The sequence below is a fragment of the Centrocercus urophasianus genome, unplaced genomic scaffold (assembly GCF_019232065.1).
Source record: "Centrocercus urophasianus isolate 14NV4802_14NV808 unplaced genomic scaffold, USGS_Curo_1.0 seq_46, whole genome shotgun sequence".
Classification (NCBI taxonomy): Eukaryota; Metazoa; Chordata; class Aves; order Galliformes; family Phasianidae; genus Centrocercus; species Centrocercus urophasianus.
In genome coordinates this window covers 13,074-40,502 of record NW_024885044.1, presented here as the reverse complement: position 1 = coordinate 40,502, position 27,429 = coordinate 13,074, and the positions used below count along the sequence as shown (strand labels likewise).

Sequence of the window (27,429 nt, the reverse complement as noted above, 5' to 3'; positions counted from 1 at the left end):
GAATGTGTATGTTTGGTGGCCCTGCTAGGCAGGGGGGTTGGAACTACATGATCCTTGAGGTCTGTGATTCTGTGATGTGGAGACAAACGTGGACAAAGCTCCTACCACTCAGCACAGTCTGCTCTGTGCTGTGGGCTGGGTTGGGCCCTGGCAGCTACTTCTCCTGGCTCCCCAGATGGGAATGGAACACTTCTTTCTCCTTTTCTTATTTCCAGGCATCTCTGTGTCTCTTTCCAATTCCTCCTACAAACAGTGGAGGAGCTGCTACAAATGTGTGCAAAAGTACTTAATTACTTCTGAACAAACACTCTGCCAACTGCTGCTAACGCTGATTGCTGTGCTGACCATGCTGTCTTTGCCTGCTCTTCCCTTTCCCCCATCTGTGACCAGTCCCTGCCCAGGCTGCAGACTCTGGAGTTGCTGTGTCCCATGGCACTGTCTGCACACCACCTGGTACTTGTCCACTCCTGCAGGATAGTGGACTGGGTGCTCAGCCCTCACTCTCCTGCTGCTGGGTGCCCTGGCTCTATTACTGGGTATCACATGGCCATTGCTGGGTGTTCCAGGGGTATAGGTGTGCATCCAAAGCCAGTGCTGCATTCTGATACCATCAGCGGCATCCCAGGACCATGCTCAGGTGTTCGAAGGCAACCTCAGATTTTCTGGAGCCATTACTGTGCATCCCAGAACAATGCCTGCATACTCTGAGGCCATCCCCGTATCCCTGGACCATGTCTAGGCATCCTCAGTTGTCCCATCATCAAGCTATCATCAGTTGTCCCATGGTCATCACTGGTGTTTGGGTGCCATCACTGGTGTTCTGTGTCCCAGAACCCCACTAGGGTGCCCCAAGACCCTGTCTGCCTCAAGGCCAGCTCTGGCATCGAGGCCACCGCTGACCGTCCGAGCATCATGGTGTCGTGGGACTCCTACCGACTGTCCTAGGGCCGCCTCTGTTTCCCCGGGGAAGCTATTGGTGGGAACCGAGAGAGGGGCGGGCTGCGCACGTCATCCCTTGCCGAGGAACCCTCCCAGCAGCGTACTCTGCAGAGGGGGCCGGAGTTTGCAGCCGGTTCTAGCTCCGCCCCGCCCCGCCCCGCGCCGCTGTGGCTCCTTCATGCGGCGGCGCTGGGCGCGGGCGGTGGCTTGGAGTGGCTGCGGTGCAGCCCTTCCCGCCGGGCCTCGGCGCATGTGAGCGGTAGGGCGGCGGCACATCGGCCATGCGGTGGCCCCGCGGCCCCCGTGGTGCCTGGCGGCTACTGCCTCGGCGCTCGCTGCTGGCCGTGCTCTTCCTTTTCTCGCTGTCCTCCTCCTTCCTCTATTTCGTCTATGTGGCGCCGGGCATCGGTAAGTGGTGGAGCCAAGGAGCTTCTCCGTTCGAAATGCTGAGTAATGCGGAACGGCTGCTGCAGCATTCCTCGAGGGCCAGAGCGGGGTGCGGTGCTCTTGGTACCCCACTCTGCGCTGCCCCGGCCCCGGGCTACGCGCCCCCGCTTGCCGCTGGCGTTGGAAAAAGCCCGGATCGGGGGAGGGGTTCCCCCCGGATCGCGTTGGATGTGTGCGTGGGAGCGGGCTCGTTCCTCCGCCGTGGGCACGCGCGGTCGTTCCCGTGACTCACGGGAGGTGCGGTCCGGGGCTGGTTGTCCTGGGCTGGCGGACAGAGCCCGATCCGAACTTGCTGATCTCGTTGGAGCTGGGAAGATAGCCCCAAGCCCACCGGTTGCCTCATACTTGGGAAGAGGCAATGTGTTAGACGTCTGAGTGTTCACGATCAAAACTCTCCCTACTTTTTTTTTTTTTTTTGTAAAACAGAAAGATGAGAGTTATGTATTTTAGAAGGATGGGTACTCGTCGCTGTTTTTCTGTATACAATACTTGAAGGGTGGATGGAACGGCAGCCTACTGAGATGGCCAGCACCGCGCGCCGCTGCCTGCAGGACTGTGCCCGTTCGTGGGGGGCGGAGATACTGACGCCTGGGAAAGCAACTGTTGTGTTTGCACTGTGTATCGCGTTTCTGCGAGAAGCCAAGGCTCACGGTCAGCGTGGCCTTCAAGTCAGCGCTTAGTGTCGATTCTTTTGAAAGGGTATTTATTTTAAAAGAAATAAAAATCCTGCAAATGGAATTTTCTCCTTGAAATGTCATTGATATTGCTCGTGCCGTCCTGAGTTCGGACATTACTGGGAGACTCATGCATGTTTCTCAATAGGGCTTAAGTGATCGTTATTTAGAGAGCATGTCCCACTGGTGCCCCTGGGTTCTGGGAGCCTTTTGCAGGGCAGAGTGGGGTGCTGTTAGTATGTGAAGTATGTGAGCAGGGATGCTCGTTCTCAGGGTGACCTGACTGGGACTACTGTCCCAGGCCTGAGGCTTGGTGGCCCAGGGCTTTCCTGTCCTTATGCGCTGGCAGCTGTCATGTGGATTGGCTTTAGAGCGGCCAAATGGCTCTCATGCATCTGATTGAGGATGTTATTGTACAGGTGATGTCGTGTGCCCACGTGCTGCTTGGTGTTTCTGTGGCTGTGCTGCCACAGATGCATCCCATGGTCCTGTGCAGGGCACACAGATATCTGTCCTGAGAGCTGTGGTGTTACATTGTCTCATCCACTTTGTACTGTTTTGGTTGAGCAGCGTTCCTGGAGATGCCATAGGATATAAAATTTGGTGTAAAACCAGCTGTCTTCTCAGAACTTTTCCCTGCTTGGACCACAGCTAGCACATTCACATTCCACCCTGTACTTTCACCATCTGAGATGCTAAGAGATGAAGTAGAGACTTGAAGGTGGTCCATGTGGATGTTAGTGCTGTTCTGTCACCTGACAGGGAGATAGATGAGTCAGAAGGTCTGGCTCTTGTTTGTTCTTCTCCCTGCATCCCCCTCCAACTTTCAGCCAAAAACAATCAGTTTGTGGTAACCCAGACCAGTGTTCCTGGGGCAGCTGTGCTCATCATCCTGCTGCTTTTGCAGGCAGTTTGATTTTTAGGCCAGTATGGTAAAGAGAACTTGAAAGAAGAGCTATTTGTCCTCATAAGATGTAAACAGTGCTGCAGACCTCAATAAATTGAGCAAATGGTATGTGATGGGGGAAGTACCAGACGTGGTATAAGGCCTTAGCCCTGGGATGGCTGTCTGCAGAGAACCCAGTGCAGGCTGAGATGTGATTAATCCTACTTCTTGGTCATACCTTAGTTTAAAAAAATAGCCCAAATAAATGGGACCTGAAGCTGAGGAAGCTGTGTATGATTTTGAATCAGTCTTAAGGGTCTTTAATTTGTTCTAAGCTGATGAAAAAAGTGCTCCTACAGCAACCATTGGCTTGTGGAAGAGCAGGAAGAGCTGAGGGCAGTCTGTCCTAGGGCCAGGTGGGAACTAGTGGCTGTGATGGATGTGCAGAGTCTCTCTATGTGAGGACACAGTCACCTTGGTAGAGAGCAGAGGTGTCCGTAACATCTGGTGCAGGCTCTGGATGGGGATGAGTTGGGGGGAAAATGCTGTGGAGTTGCTGAGGTTTGTGTTGGAGTACTTGTGTTCCCAGTGCCAGGAGAAAACTGGGATGGTTGCACTTCTAGGTGCTGTCTCAGCATATTGGTGAGGAGCTTGATGGAGGGAGATGCTTGATGGCTGGAGAAGCAGTAAAAAGGCTCTTGGTGCTCTGTAGGTAAAGCCTGGCTCAGATGCCAGCAGGTGCCACTTCCCCATCGACATTACAGGTTGCTGTCCTGTGCCCCAGGCTGAGCGGCAGTGGCCTACCCTTGGCTGCTTGAGTCTTTGCTGTGCATGATGGAAACATGAGGAAGAATTTTGTTTGGAATCATTGAGGGCATGAGTGGGAGAGCTCAGCACCTGTGGGCAGGAGCTACACTTGGCACCTACTGGGAGCCTAGAGCTTTTGGGATTACTGTTTGTGTGTCTCTGGCTAATTTTGTGCCTGGGGTGTTTCCTCACTTACGTCCCTAAGCAAGGCTTCACCTATGAAGTTGATATTTTTTTGTCACCACAGATTTTTACAGAGCAATCCAATGTCAGCATTCAGCATCTCTTCACAAATAACACAAAACAGAACAAAAAATAGAACACAAATAAAATGCTTGACTGTTTCCTTCTTCAAGCTGCACTGCAAGAACTCATGTCCTTGGTTCTGGGCCTACAATGTCCTCTTAGGAAGCCATTGGGCACTGAGTGGCTTGCACAGAGGCAGCCAGGTCCCCTTTTGCCCCACACTGTTCCTTGGTGCTCACAAGCTTTAGTTTCTGGTGCAAATGGGATTATTATGTGGGTCTGTCTCATTGTGGCTGTTGCAAGCTCTGTGAGGCACCAGTTGTTCTGCTCTTGGCTGAGCTCAGGGCCAGGTAGGGCTGTTCCAGATGCAGTGGCCGCGGGGCTGCTCCTGTGCCTCTGTCCCGTGAGGACGGGGGCGGCGGGCTGCTCCTCATGCTGCAGCCTGTCTGATGTGGAGGGCTGTAAGCTACATGGGGCTGGGAGCAGGCTTTGATTTACTTATGAGCAGTTGCACTGAAATAATCTTTGGAATAAGTAAGGCCTCCCTGAGATCTGACAGGGATCAGCCTGCTTGATAACTCTGCCTGCAGCCTAGAGACTGGGCTGGAAGGATGCAGGTGCAAGTGGTGGCTGCCACACAGGCGTTGCCTCTAAAAGCTGCTTCTCCTTAATCGAACTTGGGAGGCTTGTGCTCCTGGAATTCATTCAGAGGGCTGCTGGTGCTTCAAAGAGCTGTGGTAAGATTCTCCGGCTGTCATGGCTTTTCACATTACAGTTGGCCCATATGAATCTACTAAAAGTGTCTTTCCTTGTTGGCTTTGTGCTTGTATAACAGGAACCAGGAAAGCAAGGAAATTCTATATTACTACTTCCAGGTGCAAGACTCTTCCAAGATGCTTGTACTTCTCTTTCATCTTGATAACTCTCACATCACCAGTAGGAACTTCTTAAACCATGCCCTTAATACCCTTTGCAGGTAATCACCAGATACCTGTAAAGAGAAAGGTCTGAGGCCTAGTACACGGGTGGCTGCTTCTAATTTTTCCTTCTTCAGAAGTTGGGGCCTCTATTTTAATTTATTAAAATCTTTTTGAAATTGGGTCTGTGCAAGTATTTTTCTTTCCCGAATCTGTTTTAGGAAAGTAATGCAGAGAATTTAAGTTGAGTGAAAGTTTGTTACCTTTGTAGCTAAGCTGTAATTGAGTTGGGCTTTACTTCCTCCAAGCTTATTGGGAATTGCTCCAGACCTTTGTACAGGGCACGAGTCAATAGCATGGGGCCTGGATTAAATCTGTGATGCGAGAGTAGTTCACATTTCAGTGGTTTGTTTCTGTGAGTGTATGGCAACGGAAAAGACCTGGTCAGCCCTGGGAGCAGAGGTGAAGGCAATTCAGCTGTGTGAGCAGAAGGGGTGGAGCCTGGCTGCACCTCTCTTAGACCTCGTTTAAGAGCTCACTGCCACTGGGGAAAGATTTCTTTCTGGAGATCGCTTGTTGGTGAGGCTTTCCCCTATCAACCTAGAATCTTTTGATACAGGTGAGCAATCTTCCCTTCCTTTATAGCACCTTTTTATCATGCTGTCCTTCTGTCATCACATCTCTGTTGTAACGCCTTTCTCATTGTATTGGTGTGTCCAATTGCTATAGTGAGCATGACTCGTGAAAGTCACAAAGCCTTCTAGGTTAATTCCTGTGAATTAATTGTGTCAAAGCTTCAGTGATATGCAGTGGATGAACACTTAGAACAAAAGTGTTGCCAGCCTGGATTTCCAGGAAATCTGACCACTGTGGGCTTGGGAAGCCATCTAGTTTCAACAGGCTCCAAGTCACTTCAAGTAGCTTCAGGATGGAGAGGAGACCTCTGGTCCTGCTGTGTTGTACCTTGAGCTGCTGGCTCAGGTGTGCTCTTTAATTGCATGAATTCTGCCAGCATCCCCTAGGACGTGTTCTCCTGGGGAATGGAGTTGATGCTGTGCGGAGCTATTTGTCCCTTGCTTGTCAGAGCTGTCCGTTTTGGTGCATTTTAATATCCACACAGTGTATGGGGTCTTTGCATGCACTGAACTCATGGGGGCCTCAAGGTGGACCCCATGGCATCAGCTCTGCAGAACCCCGCTGTAGTAGCACTGAGACTGCAAACCCAGGAGAAAAACTCCACAGGGCAAAAGAAACCTTTTCCTCACCAGCTTTGTTTTTAAAGTAGTAGTATTGCAATAGGATGTGTTTACTTTGACAAAAACTGTACTAGTTTGTTTTTGTGAGGTTTACTTCCATTTTAGCTTTTCTTTGCGTTCAGGTTGTTCTGGCTGTATTTTTGTCTGGCAGCACTGTGAGCATCAGTATATTAGTGTGGTTAATGTGTGTTTTGAGGCTCTCACCTCTCCTTAAAAAGTAAAATCTTGGATATATGTTTTAACAGAGAATGTTAAATTGTGTTTGTTAAATCTAGCACTTTGGCAAGTGTCAGGCTGTATATGAACTCTTGAGTCATGGCTTGAACCAGTGATTGATCGCCTGAGGCAAGGACTGGGTCAGCCCTGGGAGCGCAGGTGAAGGCAATTCAGCTGTATGATCAACAGGCTCCACACCTCCTAGACCCCATTTAAGGGCTGACAACCTCTGGGGAAGGATCTTTTTTTCTGGAGATCCCTCCTTTTTAGAGTTTTCCACTGTGAGCCTAGATCCTCGGGTATGGTTAAGCATTTCTTCCTTGATTGTTTCTTTCTCACCATGATAATCTTTCCAACTATAATACCTGTGAAGTACCATCCTAACCGTGCTACTCTTCCAGCTGTACACAGGGTGTTTAGCATTGCTTCAGAGCCACTATTATTTTTAGAGGAAAGGTAGATCCGAAATCTGGAGGGTGCTGTTAAGTGCATGGCAGGAGGATGGCTCTGGAGACATTGTATCTGCTGCTTGGCTGGGCCCAGGAAGAGTGGGAAATGCACTTGTGGGCTTGGGCACAAGGCAGGAGTGACAGGGAGAGTACAGAGCCCTGTGTTCACTTACAAAAAGAGTTTTCTGGGTCTTTCTGGTGTTGTTTAAACCTATACTGATCAAGTGAGCTGTGGCAGGTTTGTTGTGTTTGTAGTGACTGGACACTTTGAATGAAGTCAGAGCTGTAGTAATCTTTTGTGGCAGTCCTTGTAAATAGTACTGCAGCTGTATGATAGCCTGGTTTGAGCCCCAACATCAAACCCCAGATACAGAGAAACTGCAAGGGGGTTAGTAGCTGCTTTAACTGTGTTTTGGCTGGAAGCACTTGGCTGAGTGGGGATGCAGCCATGTGGTTAGTTAGGGCTGAATCCCTGCCTGGCAAGGGGAGCATGCTGCTGTGCTGATGCTGTGCAATGCCTGCAGAGCTGTACTCTCCTCTCTCTCTGTCTTCCTGACCTGAGATGTAAAGACTGGAGTATTTCTGCATGGAGAGTGTCTCTGCACATTTGTTAACAGGAAAAAAGCAAACATGGTGGAAAAATCCTTTGTGCTGCTGTCATGTTGTGGTGTGGGTGTTGTTCTGCCGGGGCTTGTTTACATATCTAGGGAGTTATGGCAAGCTTACTGATTGGTTTCTCTTGAAAACTATTAGCAAACAAATAGTCAGAAGGGTCTCTTCAATCCTGGCACTGCACCTGCCTGCTTCCTTTCCGTTGGAGAGGCTGAAGACTGGGCTGCACTGGAACTTTAAATGCTCTGATGTGCTGACAGTGTGCTCCTGCTGAAGGTCTAATGGGTTGCCATGCAGGCACAGTGTCTGCCCTCAGAATTGTGCAGTCCTTGGGTGTAGGGCCTTCTTTCACCAGTGGCTGTGAGTATGCTGCATCTTGCACAAGGATTTGGAATTAGCTACATGGTTGCTGATGTTGGCAAGGTGCCTCTGGGCTCGTAAACAACAGCAACCAAAAAATCAACAAAGCATACAGAATAGACCAGGAAAACAAATACTGCAGTGCAACAGGTAGGCAGGAATTAACTGATTCACTTAACTTCTGAAAGCAGGAAAGCATTGCAGTGCTCCTGCACATGGTGCCTGGGATATCACTGGGGCATTGGGCTTGAGCTGTGTGGTGTCATGCAAACAGCTGGGCATGTTACACCAGGACCCCTTGTCTTGTATCACTGCTGCTGACTTGATGCAGGTGGCAGGGCTCGGAGCTTAGTCAGTGCGAGTTGACAACCCAGAAAACAAATGAGAAAAGGTATTGGCTGATGCATGAATCGCAGGCAAATAGAAGGGCCATATGCCAGAGCAGGTAAACCCCAAACTGAAGTGTCAGGTCACCTGAGCTATGTCCAAGGTTTGCTGTGTTTGCTTACTCCGTCTGGGACTGCAGCAACCATCTGGAGGGGATTGTGCATGTGAGGTCCCTCTCCCAAACTCCCAGTCTTAAGGAGCTGGGGGAGGGTGTTTGGCTATAGCTCCAGCAGCATGTGTGAAGGCAGTGGCAGCCAACCTGACCAGAGCCCACTGCTGGGGTGGTGTGAAATGCTCCAACACGTGCAGCTCTGTCTCTTGTTCTGCAGTCATGTTTTTCCCCTTCAGTGTTTTTCCAACTGGTATCTTGCTGCCAGCATTCATATTAATAATGCATGACTTTTTTTTTTTTTTTAAGGTGCTTCCTTCCCAGCATCCCTTTCAGCTGCTGAGTCAGAGAAGATTGTTATAGCAGCAGCCTCTGAAGCAGTGAAATGCCCCTGCAGTGCTCAACTGTATGTCATTTATCATGCATTGTTACTCTGCGGGCAGCTCTTTCTTGACTCTGGTTGAAGATACAAATGCCAAAAAGATGATTTCTATTGCACCAGCTGCACCACATGCTCAGGAACAGATTTTCTCTGCTGAGCCTTCCTGTGTAGCATTTGATTAAAGGAGATCTCATATTTCCTGTGAAGGTTGGTTTTTTTTTTTTGTTTTTTTTTTTCATTGCCTGAGAACATGCTTTAGGACTGTGCCTAAAGCCACTATTCTTTTCCTTTATTAATAAATTAACCTTTTTTTTTTTTTTTTTTTTTTTAAATTTTATTTTTTTTATTCTTTGCATTCCTTCAGGATCCATGCCTGAGCTTTTTAAGGTAATTGTGCTGACAGAAGGCCCATGATGTGTCTGCATGGGTAAATTCCATGGCTGTGGGAACATGCTGCTGCTGCATGCAGCCTGGGAGTCACAGATGCAGCAGGGATCTGATGGGCTCAGCAGGGGCTGCTGTTCTGGGGTCAGCCCTGCTGCTGAGTGTGTCCCACATCCCTGTCTGGTACCTGGGATAGGTGGTAGCTGTGCTGATTCCTGTGTTATTTACTTTCTGTTGGCTCAAATAAAAACTTGCTGTGTCCTCAGGAGCAGGTCTCCCCTAGCCCATGTTGTGGTGTTTTGTTTTCTTTTTCTTCCTGTGGTTGAGGTCAATGGTATCTCCTGCCAGGGCAGTGCTTTGATTGTTGTCCTGCAGTCACCTCTCAGGGCTGCTTCCCCTCATTACTTAGGGAGCCTTGCAAAAGAAGCTTATGGATTTCTGTGCCCTGAGTTCATGAGACAGTGCTGGAGCAGCAGGGGTGGACGTTGTGTCCAATGCTTGGTGCTGGTGGGGCTGTGCTCACAGATGGAATGTCACCCGCAGCTAGTGAGACAAGCCCTGGGCTTCTTGACTAATGAGATTTGGGTGGATTATGCTATGTGTTTAATGAAGGGCTAAGCTCATTCCTTATTTGAAATGAATCAAAGCCCTTGAATGTGCCGGTCCGGAGTCCAGCTACTGAGCAAGACCATCGTGTGTCTATGGCCCCATGGCTTCTGTTTCAGAAACCCAGTAGCTCGGCAGGCACATATCAGACATCACTGACCAAATATGAAATCAGATAGGAAAAGTTCCCAGTGATAGGGATGCAGGGCACGGAGATGATAATTGCTCAGTGTTGTGATGAACTTTAGGGAGGGTGTTTTCCTTTTCTCACTTTCAGTTTGAAACTATTTTCCCATATATGAAGCTTCATGCTTGCAGGCTGCTGGCACGCAGGCTTCTACCTTCTACATGAGCAGCTGATATTTGTTGTGAGCTTGCTGTGTCCTTGTGGCAGATAACATTCTTCAGAGCTTTCACAGGCAGCCCCACCAAACCCAACTGCTCTGAACTGGGAGCTGAAAGTGTTGGAGTCCCCAAGGGCCTGTACTTGCCACCAGGTCCCTGGCAGTAGCACAATGTTGGATGCAATGCTAGCATCAAGCCTACCATGCAGTATTTATTTCTGTGCAGGCAGGAAAGGATAGAATTATTGATACAAGTGGATAGAGGTGTGTTCAGTGCCTTTTTTTCCATCCTCTGTTAGATAGACTGTGCACTCAGGGTCTCTCTGAACCAGCAGGGGAAGCGGTTCTGGGTGAAAACCTTGCAAGAAAGGGACAGTTAATCTTTTTGTTGTTGTTCCAGGAGGTGTCAGTGCTCATGGCGGCTTTGTACCTGTGTGTGCAGTCACTGCTGTAAATGTGTGTGCTGCCTTCACTGTGGGAAAAGGTATCCCAACTGTGTTAAGCAAACAATTTACAATATACCGGCTATTCAAATAATCTTCACTGTTATTAAGAAAAATATGTATGTATATTCCAGTAACCTCTCTCTGTCCTGCTGTTCTGCAGAAGTGAGGCAGCTGCAGGTGCATGGCTCCAGCTCTGTAAAGGTGACCATGAGTATGATCTGAGAGGTAGAAAGTAGGCAGCATGGAGGTGAGTTGATGGCTAGTATGGAAGAAAGAGATACTGCTTCTGCTTTGAGGTGAGTTGACTTGCACTGTTCTCAAATAGCAGATGCCTGTGCTTCTGGTTCTCTTCCAGTGCAAGCACACTGCATATCTTGCGTCTGTAGTTCCATGCAACCTACTTCAGGCTACTTTTGGTGTTTCAAGGCCCTCAGCAGGCTTGCTAGCTAGCTGGCAAGTCTCTGCTGATCCCTTTTGGACAACTCTTGATTTGCTCCCTCACAGCATGGAGCTTGGAAGTGCTGCAGAGGGAGAGCAGGAGTATGGTGGGGAGGCTGCCTTAGTCTGTGTGTCTTGTTTGTTTTGCAGCCCTACTTCCTCTATTAACTAATGAGTGTTCCAGATCCCTGGTAAACAGGTGTGTGCGTTGTGGAAACACCTGTTGCTGCTGTGTGACCTTCTTCAAGTTTCTGTGGGGAAAGAGGGATGATAGTTTTGTGTCACTCCCAGTGCTCACCCTCTGTGGTCATTTGGTCTGTGGAGCTGTACTCTGCAATTTCTTGGCAACTAAAGAGTCCCCAGGTGATGAGGGGTGGTCCCAGTGTAGGACAAGCAGGATGACACTTTGGGATTATGGGAAGCTCATCCACATCCCATCTACAAGAAGGGCTGTAAGGAGGATCTGGGAAACTACAGGCCTGTCAGCCTGACATCAGTGCCAGGGAAAGTCATGGAACAAATCCTCCTGGGAGAGATCACATGGCTCGTGCGTGACGTCCACGGGATCAGGCCCAGCCAGCGTGGGTTCATGAAAGGCGGGATGTGTTTGACCAACCTCATCTCTTTCTACGACTGGGTGACCAGACTGGTAGATGAGGGAAAGGCTGTTGATGTAGTCTACCTAGACTTCAGCAAAGCCTTTGACATGGTCTCTCACAGTATCCTTCTGCGGAAACTGGCTGCCCGTGGCTTGGACAGTTTTACCCGTTGGATAAGGAACTGGCTGGAGGGCCGTGCCCAGCGGGTCGTGGTGAATGGAGTTAAGTCCAGCTGGCATCCTGTTTCAAGTGGTGTCCCCCAGGGGTCAGTGCTGGGGCCCATCTTGTTTAATATCTTCATTGATGACTTAGATGAAGGCATTGAGTGCACCCTGAGTAAGTTTGCAGATGACACCAAGTTGGGGGGTGGTGTTGATCTGCCTGAGGGCAGGGAAGCCCTGCAGAGGGATCTGGATAAGCTGGATTGCTGGGCTGAGGTGAATGGGATGAGGTTTAACAAGGCCAAGTGTCGGGTTCTGCACTTTGGCCACAACAACCCCATGCAGTGCTACAGGCTTGGGGATGAGTGGTTGGATGACTGTGAAGAGGAAAGGGACCTGGGGGTGTTGGTTGATGCTCAGCTGAACATGAGCCGACAGTGTGCCCAGGTGGCCAAGAGGGCCAACGGCGTCCTGGCCTGCATTAGAAACAGTGTGGCCAGCAGGAGCAGGGAGGTGATCATCCCCTGTACTCAGCTCTGGTGAGGCCGCACCTCGAGTACTGTGTTCAGCTTTGGGCTCCTCACTACAAGAAAGACACTGAGGCCCTGGAACGTGTCCGGAGAAGGGCAACGAAACTGGTGAGGGGTCTGGAGCACAAGTTTTATGAGGAGTGGCTGAGGGAGCTGGGATTGTTCAGTGTGGAGAAGAGGAGGATCAGGGGAGACCTCACTGCACTTTACAACTTCCTGAAGGGGGTTGTGATGAAAAAGGGTCTGGCTCTTCTCCCAGGCAAATAGTAGGACCCAAGGAAATGGCCAGAAATTGTACCAGAGGAGGTTTGGGTTGGACATGAGGAAAAACTCTTTTTCTCAGAGAGTGGTCAGGCACTGGAATGGCTGCTCAGGGAGATGGTGGAGTTGCCGTCCCTGGCAGCGTTCAAGAGGCGTCTGGATGAGGAGCTACGAGATATGGTTTAGTAGCTTGTGGTACTAATAGGAATGGGAGGGTGGTTGGGCTAGAAGATCTTGCAGGTCATTTCCAACCTTGCGATTCTATGATTCTATGATTCACAGTGTGTGCCCCAGGCTGAGCTTGTATCAGTTCTTTTTCCTGTTGGTATAGAACAGCAAAACCTGATGGATGGGAGTGTGGCAGCTGTAAGCTCCCTGTCCCTCACAGGCTGAGATTTTGCTTGTAGGCAATGTTCCCATTGCCCCTTGCTTGATCTTGAACCAGGCCCCCTTTATCCCTTGCTGAGCTCACTCACTGAACAGCTGTAGAGGAGCTGCTAGGTCACTGCTTGAACTGATGATTGAGCACCTAGTGAAGGGGTGTCGCTGGCACAAGGAAATTGTGCCTGTGCTCCCCATGGGCCCAGAAGGGGTGGAGCTACCCTGGGCTTGTGTAAGGCCTAGCCACTGAAGAGAGGACATCTCTTGGACCTAGGCTACTTCTCGCAAGGGAGCGCTGCACAGCCAGAGATCTCCTTCACCAATTGGATGAGTTCTTTAGTCTGTATATGACTGTTGGTCTAACTGCGAATGCTTTACCTTATATATCCAAAAACCTGTGAAGAAGCAATTTTGCTTCTTTATAAGCAGAACAACAGCATAATTGCTGCTTAACTGAGATTAATATGTAACTTTGTTACAGAGCATTGCTCCCAACACTGAAGGTTAGTATAAACTTGGTTTATGATGCTGGGGCACTTAACTCATATTGCTTCTGGGCTAAGGTTTTGGGGTTTCTCAGGATGCTGTTGGAGCAGCACTGTTGCGGGTAAGTGTGATGTTCCTGGGTGTTAGGGCACTCTAGGGGGCAGTACAGGAGCGGGTGACAAAAGCTGATCTTTATTAGGAGCATGTGACAGGGCTCACCAAACTGACTCCTGTGTTCTGCACCCTGCTGGTAGCCAGGAAAGCATCACACAGGCCATGCATACGATGGGATGGCTCTGGTGAGCTTTCAGTAAGTTAACGGATAGCAGGATGAAATACTTCTAATGAGGTCATTCTCTGGGAGAGAAACAATATCAAACATGTTTGGTATTCCAAGGCTACCTGATTCTTGATAAGCTAACAAATGCCTTCGGTTATCAGTGTCCTTAGAAAATCAGGGCCAGCTGTACAGGCTGCCCCACAGTCAACAAGGAGTGGATCCCATGGGGTGTGTGCAGGGAGCAGGCAGTGAACAATGGCCTGGGGCTCTACCAGTAAAGCTGCCCTCTTAATGTCTAGATTAAGAACCTAGGGACTGTTAGAATAATCTGGCTTCCTCATGCTTCACAGTTTTTAAAATTTTTCTTACCACTTCAAGATGCAAACTCCAAACATTGGGTCAAACACCACTGCAGTTTCTGATCTTCCCCCTTGCCTGGTGCATGTGAGGGCTGGTAACCAGCCAGGTTGGGAACACTGCTCTGTAATTACCGGATAGGTACTGCTGCCCTGCTAATTCTTAAGCCGTTTAACTTATCAAGTAACTCCTTACTGTGCTATTTATAGGCAAAGGGATAAGTTGCAGTGTTGGTGTTAAAATTAAATTATACAAAACTAATCAGAACGTCTTATTTAATTGTTCTGGCACTGTATACTTGGGAATACAGTGCTGCTGCACAGGAAGGCTAATGGAGCCTTAGGTCTCCTGGTATGTTATCCATGGGATGCTGTGCTGCCCATCTTCCTCATTAATGTGTTTAGAGTTTCTGTCTATCGTAACTACCTTTTCCTTAGAGGCTGAGTGTAAGGTGAGTGTGGTTTGAAAACTGCTTTATGTTGCTGATGAGGCTGTATTGGGATTTGCAGGAGGAGCTTTGTGACAGTGCCCTGGGGCTTTCCACATCTTCCTTCTCATCTCAAGTGTCTGATGCTGTATGAATCCAGTGCTTTATGTGCTCTCCTGGTGCCAAATGAGCTGTGTGTGTGGTTAGAATTTATTGCTTTGTTGTTCCAGCACTTGCTTCAAGGGCAGGGCCCAGGCTGACCATATGTTTTGTTACATCCGGAGGGAAAGGAACCCCTGAGCAACTCCTCAGTGCTGACTGTGACAGGAAACTGTAAATCTCCATACAGAGACAGATGCACTGCTTCTTCCTCAAAGCCTGGGTGCTTATACCACTACGGAGGCACAGTGCTGGCATCCGTCTGGTCCCTCTTCCTGGGACCTTGCTGTCCTTGAGCCGGGAACAGTCTGGTCCTTTGGGAACAGGAACAGGGCCTGAGCGGCTCAGACCCAAACTTGTGTTTCCAGCTGGCTTGGGTCATGCTCAGCACTCTCCCAAACAAACTGCTGTGCTAGAAATTGCTCTACTGTCATTTCTTGTATGTGTTATCACAATGAAATTAATTTTCCATGAGGGAGCCAGCTGTTTCTTAATTAGGAGTGCTCTGAAAATACCAGCTAATAAATGAGTAGGGTAAGACTTCAGTGCTTATTTCTGCAATTGGACTTCTCTGATGTTGCTGCCCCAGGGTTGTTGAGTACCAGTTTTCCCCCCCACCCCTTCTGTATGCTCACTGAGGTGTGGGTTGGAGGGTGCAGGTCTCTGGGTGCTGCTGTGACCCTGTCATCCCAGCAGGATTGGCTTGTCCCTTAAACTAATGAGAATAATGTTACCTCAATCACTTGGGCAAACAGATTTTTGAATATTGCTTGTTTTCTATGTGAATAAATGAGGGTCTTCTGGAAATGCATTGTGGGGGGGTGGGGGGTGGGGTGGGGTGGGGAGAGTTCCTGATGGTGGTTGAGATCCCCTCCTGTCCTTGTGCAGCTTTTTGTGATGTAGCCTGGCTGCAAACACTCTGAATGTGCTCTGAAGTGCTGTGTGCTCAAATTGAATAAAGGGCGAATGCTAGTGTAATTTCCCATGTGGTCTGATGTGATTATATTAGCCATATCTTGCATTGCAGAGAACTGTTTTCTAGCTGAAACCTGGCTCAGCCATGCATGTTGCTCCCAGAGCAGGGGCCATGGTTACAGCCGATGATGACAATGATGCTGATGGCACTGTGACTCTGGCCTTGGAGGCAGCTGAGTTGTGCGTTATGCAATTACAGTCTGCTCCCACTACAATCAAAAGCCAAGGGAAGTGTGGGCTTGTGTTGTTTTGAGTACAGCCCTGGCAGCTGCACTGAGCTGATTTGGGCACTGTGCGGGTATAAAGAGTGAAATGTTACAAATATTGTGTTTTAAATGTGATTTCCTGGGACACAGGAATGAGTGTGTATAATGGCACTGGGTTATAGTGTGGGGTCCATGGCATCAGCTGGGGAAGTGAGGTCCTGGGGGGGTCTTTGGTGCATGGCTTCCGACCCTCTTAGCAAAGCAGTGAACATCGGAGAGGGCAGTGCTGCCTGGAACAAAGACAGGCTTGTTTTCACTTGAGTTCCCCTGAGGGTGGTAATGGCTGTGACAATCTGTTAAGGATTCCCACTGCAATTTCTTGAAAGTCAAAATGAGCAAGTCATGTCATATGGGCTCCTGTGAGGCCATGCTTCATCTCCCCCGTTAGGGAATGGGGAAAACAAACACTACATTCAGCGCTGGACAAACCCCCCTGTTCCTTAAATTAGGTGGGGATTGGATGCCGATTTGTGTCTCTTCCATTCCTTCATGCTTCGCCAAATCTGATGTCACTTTATGTAGTGAATAGAAGGCATAATGGAGTAGAAATCTAAATGACTTGTTCAGCATCAGCAAGCTGTTCTTTGCACTGACTCTGGCCCTGTGTGAGCTGTGAAGTGCAAACGTGGTGGGGCCTGGCTGTTGTTATTGCAGCCTGGTGCTGGTACATATCTCCAGCAGCTCCAACTATCCTCTGGCTTGCCTTGAGCAAACAAGGAGAGGCTGTGCCCTGTCTTGTGATTTTTCCTTTAGGGGTTTGGAAAGGGAAATGGCAAGCCTTGAATCCTTACTGTGATGGCTAAGGTGGAGGTGTGCCTTGCTAGTCCTTGTGCTGTTCTTTACACTCCAGCTCCTGCTCGCTGCTGTGCTGGTGTCACCCATCCCATGGGCAGGAAGAGGCTGAATTGCTGGGGAATACACTCTGACAAACTTTGAGGCAAATTCATCTTTTTCAATCTTTGCATTTGCATTATGCACTCCTGTGACCTCCATCACTGGCACATTTGAAGGGCAGTGGATAGGCCAGGAGGGGCTGGGAAGAAGCATTAAATGAGCTCTTTTTGCTGCTGGCCCTTTGGTACTATAGTGGTAGTGTGCTGGGGCAGGCTGCAGCAGGCTGATGAAAAAGCACCTAAGCTATAGAGTGAGATATTTACTTATATGGGAAACACACTGAGTTGGACATGGGCAGAAGGAGGGTTTCATCTGAGGACAGCAGGAGGAGACACGTTTATGTATCCTGTTTTGAGGCACTAGTTTGGCTCACTTCTGAATTAAATGCCTGTCCTTACACAGCAGAAGACATAATACAACCTCTGACACCAATGGCAACTGGGCTGATGGGTCAGCTCATCAACTGGCTGCAAATGTGTTCTGCCCATGCCATGACTTCCACGGAACCTGGGTCACCCCAGCGTGTGTGGTCTAGAGCTGTGCCAGCAGCAGGGAGCTTCAGGGCAGTAGGAAAGCATTCAAAAGTTTTGTGTTTCACTTGCTTACAACAGGTAATGCTCATGGAAATATGTTTGTTTTTCTTGCAGTGAACACCTACCTCTTCATGATGCAAGCCCAAGGTATCATGATTCGTGAAAACATGAGAACGATAGGAGCTCAGGTGTATGAGCAGGTGGTCCGCAGTGCCTATGCCAAGAGGAACAGCAGTGTGAATGACTCAGGTATTTCTTTAATAATTATTCTAATTAAAACTTCCATTTCAATTGGAAATAAGGTTGAACTCAACTTCTCTTCCTTGAAGGAAATGATTTATGTTGATAAATGCAGGGTGGGAGTTGTGACTATTTTATATATGTGTGTTTATGTGTGTGTATTTTAGTTCAAATGTTTCACTTAAATAAAGGGTAGAAGTAAGTCTTGATACGCCTCAAATGAGTGGATATTGAGCTGCAAGCCTCTTTGCTTTCCAGGCACATCAGCATGTTAGATTCAATCACTCTGAGGATAAACACTTAAACTCAGACCCTTTAGCAGGAACTAGGTGATCTTAAAGGTGCCTTCCAACCCAAACCATTCTATAATCAGGTTTCAGATTTAAAAACAAAACAAACAAAAAGAAAACAAACAAAACTTTTGGGCTTATACAGGCTCACAGAGTCCTGGCATCACACATGGAGGAGCCTGTGCTCATCATCTTCATTCCCCAATGCAGGGTGAATGCAGTGAGTTAGCTGGAGAGCTGCCACTAGCCCTTGATCAGACTGTGGGTAGAGCACTGGGATCCAAGAGGCAGCATTGGATCCCAGGCCGTTCCCACCCCTAACATACAGTTAATGAAAGGCTTCCAAGTGTTGCTATAAATACAGTGCAGCAACAGAAGTGTACTGTTTGTATATAACGTGGCATGAGGCATTGCTCCGGAGCTGGGGCTAGCAGGTGTGACACTGAGGATGCGTTCCTGGCACCCACATGTCACCCGCAGTCATGTTGCTGCTGGCTCCATGTGCTGAGCTGCAGCATGAGTCTGCAGTGTGTCACTAGAGCTATGGGAGCTTTAAAGGTCAGGATGGCTTCCTGGGTTGTGTTTTCTTATTATTATTTATAAAATGCTGTGTCCCTCCTGCTCAGTTTGGGGCTGGAAATGTCAGCTGAAGATGCCTGTTGAGGAAGGAGCTTGCTGCAAACTAGAGAGAAGGAGACTGGGTGCTTTGGTGATGTGAACCTGTAACTGGTGGGCTGTCATAGGGTCTGAGCCCTCTGAAGTTGGCCATCAACTCTATGAAGTGGGCAGTGAAATGCTGCTGCCGAAAGAACTGGCTGTGCCCAGACAGCAGCTCTGCAGATGTGGATGGACAACCTCTCTGCTCTGATCTGCTATACACCAGCCTTGTGTGGCTCTCCCCTGGCTGTGAGGTTAGAGCAGGTGGTTGTGGCAGCGTCTGTCAGGGCATGTGGCCCTGTGACCACAACTACGGTGCTAACACTGGGTCAGCATCTTCCTCTCTGAGTGTTTTCAGAGCCCTCAGCATGATCTCTGCGGGCATGCTGTGTATATCCGGTGATGTAAATCTTCTTGCTGTGTGAGAGCTGAGGGACCCACGCCATGCATGCAGGCCACGTGGCAAATAAGCCATCAGAAGGCAGCAGAGGCTTCAGGGCATGAGGAGACTGGCTCCTTCCTGGTTGCCCCAGCACCCAGTGGGCAGGAAGCTACTAACGTTCTTTGAACATCCCCAGTGAGGCAATGAAAGGCAGCATCTCTGTATGGAGCTGGCTTGTGGATGTGTGTGCCTTCCAGCCCCTGCAGCTTTAATTTCTAGGCAGGTGGCTTAAATGTGGTGTTTGGTACTGAATGGCAAGGTGACAAAGCACAGAGTGGTCAGCTGCAAGGACAAAGTCCTTCTACTTTGCCTGCTATATTCATGGTTTGCTGTGTTTTTTGCCCCGTTATTAAAATGAAGAAGTAATTTATGACTTCTTAAGCATTTTATAGTAGATGCATTAATAAATTTCTGTGCAAGTGAGCCAGGAAGATCCTGTCATGTTTCAGCAACAAACAAAGCACTCCATGCAAGGAACAAGAGCTGAGTTTCACTCTGTCAATGAAATTAAGCATTGAGAGCATGTTGCAGTGGTATGAGCTTAATGGGAATCTGTTTATTAAAATCTAGACAGTATCACTAATATGTAGGGAGGAGAGGGCAGGAGTTGGAGGTGATGAATTCCAGTGTCCCAGTGGGCTTGGCGTATGGGGCTGCCTGGGATAAGGTAGTTGCTGCAGGGACAAAGCCCTCGGAAAGGGCTGAGAAAGTGGAGAGGCAGCATCCTTCCATGACAGCTGATGCATTACTACTGGAAGGAAACTTCTCTTGTGCTGGGAACATAAGTTGTGGTAAGCTGGAGCTGCATATACAAAGTTAATGACTGGGTAGACATAGAAAGTGGAATTTCATAACTGTGCAAAGATGTAAAGCAGCTGGAGGTGCCAGCAGTTCAGGGGCTTTCACCAGAAGATGAAAGGAAGTGGCGGAAGAAATGCTTGAGAAATGGGCTGTGGCCTGCTGGGGTGTAGAAGCTCAGCATGAACCCTGTGATCCGCATCTGGCTCCATGCTGGCCCTGTATTCCTGAGCCCTGTGGGATGCAGTAGCTTCTTCTTCACTGCACCCCTTTGCCTTGACCTGTCTGTGATGCCTGAAGGCAACAGTCTAATCAGGAAGCTGACAGTCTCTCTGGCATGGCTTCACCCAAGGCACTGAGGCTGCACCTGTGGCACTCGGTCATTGTGCCAAACCAGGGGCTTGTGCCTCATGAGGACACCCCTGTGACACTAGGAATGTGCTCAAGGTGTTGGGGTTTGCTAATGGTGGACAGGCAAATTGGTGTAGACTTTCTTTTCCTTTTTTCCCCACTTCTCCAGATTATCCTCTTGACTTGAATCACAATGAAACCTTTCTGCAAGCTACAACTTTTCTTCCTGAAGATTTTACGTACTTCCCCAACCACACCTGTCCTGAGAGGCTCCCTTCTATGAGTGAGTACTCTGCGTGCCCAGCAGCTCCGTCCCCCTTACCTATCATGGCACAGCACACTATGGCACTTTGCAGCACCCTGGTTCAACTCTGTCCCAACTATCCCACAGTGCTCCAGGGATGAATGATAGCACTGTTCTGAACTGTCCCTTCCTGGGAAATCTTTTTTTACATGATTGCAGATATTAATTCCTGCTACACTGGAGGCGTGTCTCCCTCCTGAAGCTTGCCTATTGCCTGGTAAACACGAACAAAAGGGGAATTGTGTGCTGCTAGGCAGTTAGGAAGCTGGGCAGCCCTTTTCCAGCTCCCTGACTGCAAAATGAGCACAGGCTGCAGGGTGCAGTATATAGGAGTAATGCTCCTGCATAGGCAATATTAATTGGAAAATTAGCATTTGCAAGGTAGATGTTTCTGAAAAGGGGAAAATGGCTCCTTAGTTGTCCCCAGTGTCTTGGGACAGAAGAAGCCACCTGTGCTTGGTGCTGAGGACATGGTAGGGCCAGGCAGGCACCGCATGGTTCCTGACCCCCTCCTCCTGCCACCTCCCCAGAGGGCCCCATTGATGTAAATATGAGCGAGATTACGATGGAGGACATCCACCAGTTCTTCTCCAAAGACCCTTCCATCAAGCTGGGAGGCCACTGGAAGCCGAGCGACTGCCTGCCTCGCTGGAAGGTGAATGGGCACTGAGGAGCACCTCGGGGCAACGGGGTACTGGGGATGTTGGAATCTACGTATCTGATGTGCTGCAGAGTGGTGGGTGTGAGGATTCTTGGGAGGTGGGACTGAAGCAGCTGCAGAAGAAATGCTGCTGCTGATGGCTGTGTTAATGACACATGAGTCAGCTTTGGATTTCTGCGAAGGCTGTAAAGAGGCTGCAAGGAATTTGCCCACCTGGTTCCCACTGATGAGCATCCAGCATGTTCCTGTCCTGTGTGGGAAGGAGTTTCCCTGGGGAGGAGAGGTGACAGGGAATCTACCCAGAGGGAGTGGCACAGCGCAGTGTAGCTGTCCTGCTGCTGCCTCTGTGCTGCTGGGCAGGGGCACAGGGATGGGGGCTGCAGGCCTTGCAGGATCAGCAGAAATTCCCCCAGAAGTGAATATCAGAGCCCTGACATGGGGGTGGGAAGGCATTCAGGCTGCCCAGCCCTACGTGGGAGTCAACTCATTCATACAGGGAAGAACAGTGCTGATGCTGTGCCAGCTGGCATCTCCTTGGTTTGGGGTCTGCAGGGAGCTGCTCTTGGGTTGCAGCATGAGCTTTTTTCCTCCTCAGGTGGCGATCCTGATCCCATTCCGCAATCGCTATGAGCATCTTCCAGTCCTTTTCAGGCACCTTATTCCAATGCTGCAGCGTCAGCGTTTACAGTTTGCGTTTTATGTCGTGGAACAAGTAAGTGGTCATGATGGGCAGCGCTGGTGAGTATGTTCTGGTGTCAGTGCAGCAGCAGCTTGCCAGCACAGTTCTGTTTTGTGTCCTGAGGGAACTCCCTGCTAGATCTGAACTTCTGAACCTCTGGTGTTAATGTTGCAATGTTTAAATTGTCCCATCTTAAAATTGGCAAAGATGTTGTCCCAAAATGACTGCTTTTAACCTAAAAAATAAAGCAGACATTCAAATTTCTTGAAAATACTACACTTGAGGAGTTTGTTATTATTAATTTTTTTTAAGACATCTTTGAAGCAGGCATTTTCAGTTTCCACATTACCTTTGTGTGTCTGTGGCATCTTCTGGGCCTCAAGGATGTGCTCAGCTCTGGTCCATGTGATCTCTGGGAGGCTTCCACCAATGTGGAACATCAGGCTGTAATTTGAGCTGTTGCTTGAGCTATACAGCTTCATCTGCTCTGTAGACATGCCTTCTTGTTTAGTTGTCCTTGCTCTTCTGGGTAGTAGCCAGTGAAGATTGTTAATTTTTTTTTTTTTTTTTTAAAGTATCTGACTAGTAATTTTCACATCTTTATTTTTGCTATTGTAGATTCCTGGTATGTAAGCTTTGGTTAATCCCACTAATCTGTCTGTTCCAAGATATCACTTCTTTCTGAGCAGTGGACTGGGGATCGGACTGCTCTTCAGCTCCCTCAGTCTGTGTGGGAATGCCCTTGCATGGCATGGGACTCCCTTTGAAGGTGCCTCTGTTCTGTTCTCTAGGCTGGTACTCAGCCCTTCAATCGTGCCATGCTCTTCAATGTTGGCTTTCGGGAAGCGATGAAGGACTTGGACTGGGACTGTCTCATTTTCCATGATGTGGACCACATACCTGAAAATGACCGCAACTATTACGGGTGTGGACAGATGCCGAGACACTTTGCTGCCAAACTGGACAAGTACATGTACCTGTAAGCAGTGTTCTTCCTCTGCACTGCAGCAATAGATAAGGAGCAGTGTTAGATTTTCTTATCAAAGGCAGGAGTGTAAAGTAAAACATTAAAAGGAGAATGGAGGAGAGTATTCTCATAGCTCTGGCAGGGGCTATGTGGTGGCTGATGCCTTGGTCCTGACCTCTCTCTCCTGCTCAGGCTTCCCTATAATGAGTTCTTCGGTGGGGTGAGCGGTCTGACTGTTGAGCAGTTCTGGAAGATCAATGGTTTCCCCAATGCCTTCTGGGGCTGGGGCGGCGAGGATGACGACTTATGGAACAGGTATGTCTCTGCCTGTGTCCTACAACCCTGTAATGGGGTAGCAACAGAGCTTTGTGCAACACGCTGCTGCCGCCAGCTCTGTGGAGCACAGAAATTCCAAGAACTCAAATTTCTGAGCATGGTGCTAGGAGCAGCATCAGACTCATAGCATTGTTGTATCCTTGCTGTGTTGTGTTCAACTGAGCTGGGCAGAGCCAGCCTGGCTGACGGTGACATAGGTCCAGGTGGGTGGCACTGCAGGCTACAGATAGAAAACAAACTGAGGAAGACTGGCTGTGAAATAATGAGCTTTGTTTGCAGTTTTCCATGGTGATGATGTCAAACAATCCCCAGCTGATCTTTGGGTACCTTGAAGTGCTGAGATTGGCACAGCATAGGCAGAGGTGGGGGGTTTGCACAATGCATCTGCCTGGTGGAAAGGTAAAGCTGCTGTAGAAGCCATGAGTGCACTGATTGTACATGCTGGCAGTGTTCACAGCACAGCATGTGCAACAGTAGACTTTTTTTCTTCCCCTTTCCAATGCAGAGTGCAGTATGCAGGCTATTCAGTGACTCGACCAGAAGGAGACACAGGGAGATACAAATCAATTCCCCACCATCATCGAGGAGAAGTGCAGTTCCTAGGAAGGCAAGTGATTTTTAGTATTACTCTTAAGGAACCTGAGACCTTAGCGAAATTTACAGTATGTACAGGGCTCCTTGCAGCTGTTAAAGGGCAATAACAACTGTAAGCTGTGAAGAAGACGAGAGACAAACTGCTGCTGGGACTGCTCTGACACATTAATGTGAAGGCAAGGGGATCCTAGTGTGCCTGCAGCTCCTCTGAAGGCTGCCCTTCCTGCTTTCTGCTATGGTGTTACCCACCTAAGCAGGATGACCTTACCACTTTCCCATGGAAACATTTTGTTATGCTGACATTTCCTGATGCTATCAGGTCTTTGAAGCTAGCTTAGGCGCATCCTCCTTTGCTGTGACCCAGAGCCTCCTTCTTCCTCCTGGCCTATCTGTTTCTTAGTACTTTTCCTGCTCCAACTCCCCTTGGCTTCCCCTTGCCCTGAGTGCAGCTAGGTGTCAACACAGCTGTACTGCAGGGTGGAGGCTGGGTCCTATCCTGCCACCAGACTGCTGTTTTTTTTGTTTTCTTTTTCTTTCTTTTTTTTTTTTTTTTTTTTTTAAATCATGTTTCCTCTAAATTTGGTTGAAGCTGCTCTTGTTGCAGTTTCCTTCCCCAAAATACAATTCATCTCCTTTCTCATCACTCAGACTAACACCCTTAGATCTGCTTTTGTGCATGATCCAGTTTCCTAAAAATGGTGAGGACTTCCACCTCAGCCAGGAGCTGGAGCTTTCCCTGAGCCCAGGTAGACTTTGGGCAAGAACTGGAGAACAAACAGCGTCTTTATTAAAGTGTAGAATTTTGTGATGCTGGGAATGCCTGCATGCCAGGAATTCACAGAAGGCGATGTGACGTTGTTTCATGGGCCTCTGCTTCTCTCTAAACAGGTATGCCTTGCTGAGGAAGTCAAAAGAAAGGCAAGCTCTGGATGGCCTCAATAATTTGAACTACTTCCCTAATGTCACATATGACGCCTTGTATAAGAACATCACTGTCAACCTGACACCAGAGCTGGCTCTGGTAACTGAATACTAAGTGGAGAAAATAACTTTGTTCTGCCCTTCAACAAGAGAACATCACACCTGACTTTCTTTTCCAAGGGTTGTTGAGGACAAAATACTTTGTCTAATGAAGGATCACAGTATTTTGGAATATAAGGCTGAAAGTGTGTGCACAGATTGTCCCAGCTGGCCCAGCCCTACCCGGTCCTCATGTGCTGAGCTCCACAGGCTTTTTTGTTCCCTGTCATTTGCTTTCTGGGTTTCAGGACAGCTGTTGGAGCCGCTGCTCTCATCTTCACATTCCTCCAGCAATCCTCAGCTCCGGGCTCAGTTAGGGCACGTTCTTTCCTCTGGCAAGTGTTGGGAGCAGTGCAGTTGGAACTGCCCTGGTGGGAGACCAGACAACTTGTGGTACCATTCTTCTACGTTTGTGCTGTGTTTTTTTTTTTTTTTTTTTTTGGTTGTTTTTTTTTTTTTTTTTTTTTTTTTTTTAAATGACCTGCTTAAAGTATGTACATCAGAATCGCTTCTTAAAGAAGTGTAAATGTAAATATGCTGTGTAAATTGCCCATTTTTATTATCTTCTAAGGTTTGAATCCAAGCTAGAGGTTTACATAAGGTCACTCACTCATCTTAGTCCTGAGTTCTGTACGCACTTGTGTGTGCATTACTGTATGTGTGCAAGTTGTTCCCTACTCCACCAGTGAGAATGCTTGCATGATTTAATCTATGCATATGCATTACTATTTGTGAGACAGAGCCCTCAGCATTAAAAGCAGCAGGTAAGAAATACAACTATGTTGTCACTCCTTACAGAAATCATGGAGGTGGCTCCTTCTGGGAAGAGAAAATAATATTTCTATCATGTTTGTGACATACTGTGCAGATCAGTGTGAAGCCGGATGGGATGGGATCCACCACCTGTTCTGCACAACACAATGGCAGACATGGTTCTGTGCTCCTGGGGGCTCACCTAGTCCCTGCCATCCTCATGTGGAGCAAAAGGGATCTGAGGGTTGTTCTGTGGAAGAGAATTAGGTAAGCCGTGAGTGAACCCAGTGATGTGGTTGCCACTATTGGCTACTTGAAAGCACTGGCAGGAGTGCAGCTGGTGGACAGGCTGTCTGCAGACACCGGTACGGGATAGATGAAGGACACGTGAGTTCAGCTTATGCAAGCTTGACGACTAGGAACCTGACAGCTTGGTCTGGTGCCCCATTCAGCCTCTGGAATCCTCTGCCCCCATCCTTGCTCTGCAGCAGGCTGGGCTGTGACTGTCCCATCCTCTTCTTGCCCTGAGTCAGTCTGTAGGTTACACAGCATGTATACAGTCATTTTTACTGGACTTCCCCAACTTAAAGGTAAATATATTGGGGGTTGTGTTTTAAATTATATTTATACAAAGCACTTGTGAGTATTTAATCTCAGAAGTACTTTAACTTACTGCATTGTTTACCTTAGTTTTCCTTCCTGTTCATAGTTTACATTCTTTTCTTGGACATGTGATCCCCACATGCATCTGTTGTGGGAGTGACTGCCCAGAGCATTCCTAACCTGTATCTGGAAAATGAGGGTTAGAAAACAGTTCTGGTGTTGCAGATCTAACTGGCCAGCATGAGAGGACAGCGAGCCTGCCCTTGAAAAGTGCCGATAGTTTGGAACCTTAGGTTTAAATCCTTTGAATTTACGTGTGCTTTAAAGTCACTTCCTAAGGGGATTCAGCGTGGTTATTTATAGGCAGAGGTGAGGATTTGCTTTTTATGACACATATAGCAATAAAGACTTCCATTTCTGAATCTTGATCTCTAATTCACATGATCCTTTTCAGATGGTAAACCTGTGTTGCCCTAACCCTCTTTTCTTTAATCTTGAGACATTGCTAGAAATTTCTTTGTTTAATGGTGCTTCAAACAAGGAATGTATTTCAACTTGTCTACGTTCACTACTGCAGGAAATCATGCGTGTGTGTGAGTAGGTGTTTAACTACCTTTGTTTGAATCCTCAGCCTTTGAAGTGTATCTGACCTCCATTGCACCTTGTGTTGAACAAAGTGAGATGTTACCTCTGCTCAGAAATGCACTGTACAGTTGGTATAAGAGTCCATTTCACCTTTAGCAACATCCTGTTCATAGTTTTTGTTCTAATTATATTGAATTTCTCCCTTTTTAAAGTGTGGAATACCTTAAAATGTGCACTGTTAATCTTATTGGATATGTCAGATACTTTATAGTAAGTGTAACTGTTAAAAACATACTGTCAAGCACATGTGCTGTTATGATGTAGAAATTCTCATATCAAGGAGAACTCGTACATATTACAGCTGAAATCCAATGAAGCTACTTGTTCGCCCTTTCCATGTTACCACAGTATCACAGTCCCATGGAGGGCAGGACATGTTCAATGCTGACTTTATTTTTAATAAGCCATAGGAGTTTAATTTGGAAAAGTATTTATTTTTGATTTGCTGTTTGTAAATTTGTAAAGCTCTGCTTGTCTAGGGAAGGTAACGTGTGAGCAACAGCCACAAGCTGAAGTTGCTCACCAGCAGAAGTGGTTTCAGACTATAGTGTGTCTTTCCTGTCCTTGCTCTTGAGCTTATTGAGCTTACTGTTACGTTTTTAAGAGGTGCCGGGGGACATTTTTTGCACTGAAGACTAAGTGTTTTAAAACACACACACACACACACACACACACACACACACACACACACACACGCGCACACACACACACACACTTCTCAACAAAGCAATCCTTTATGTTATTACATTTATTTACCCATGTCTTTGTACATTTTTGTATTTGTTAATTTATGAATGATTTTTTTTTCAGTAAAAAAATACATATTCAAGAACAATGCTGGCAGTGGCTTCTTCTGAGTTTTGGGATGTTGGGGT

The 27,429-nt window shown here is 48.1% G+C and overlaps 1 protein-coding gene across 3 annotated transcripts; it reads left to right on the top strand.

Moving 5' to 3' along the window:
* The first annotated feature begins 1,214 nt into the window (after window positions 1-1,214).
* Window positions 1,215-27,260, top strand: B4GALT5 (beta-1,4-galactosyltransferase 5). Of its 3 annotated transcripts, XM_042834404.1 has the most exons (10): window positions 1,289-1,347; window positions 8,615-8,711; window positions 17,329-17,463; window positions 20,162-20,275; window positions 20,827-20,951; window positions 21,553-21,669; window positions 22,428-22,615; window positions 22,796-22,918; window positions 23,445-23,546; window positions 24,422-27,260. In XM_042834404.1, the coding sequence occupies exons 3-10, from the start codon at window positions 17,346-17,348 to the stop codon at window positions 24,567-24,569; spliced, it is 1,035 nt and encodes a 344-aa protein (XP_042690338.1). In that variant the 5' UTR covers window positions 1,289-1,347; window positions 8,615-8,711; window positions 17,329-17,345; the 3' UTR covers window positions 24,570-27,260. The 3 variants fall into 3 exon arrangements, with proteins under 3 accessions (XP_042690337.1, XP_042690338.1, XP_042690339.1); XM_042834403.1 differs by lacking the exon at window positions 8,615-8,711 and having other exon boundaries at window positions 1,215-1,347; XM_042834405.1 differs by lacking the exons at window positions 1,289-1,347; window positions 8,615-8,711 and adding an exon at window positions 8,736-8,894.
* The last annotated feature ends 169 nt before the right edge of the window (window positions 27,261-27,429 follow it).

Bases quoted from the DNA above. Each gene is read 5' to 3' on its own strand.
- B4GALT5 (XM_042834403.1), top strand. From the start codon at position 1,221: ATGCGGTGGCCCCGCGGCCCCCGTGGTGCCTGGCGGCTACTGCCTCGG. The intron at 20,952-21,552 runs GTGAATGGGCAC...TTTCCTCCTCAG, and splicing joins ACTGCCTGCCTCGCTGGAAG to GTGGCGATCCTGATCCCATT. The intron at 22,919-23,444 runs GTATGTCTCTGC...TTTCCAATGCAG, and splicing joins GATGACGACTTATGGAACAG to AGTGCAGTATGCAGGCTATT.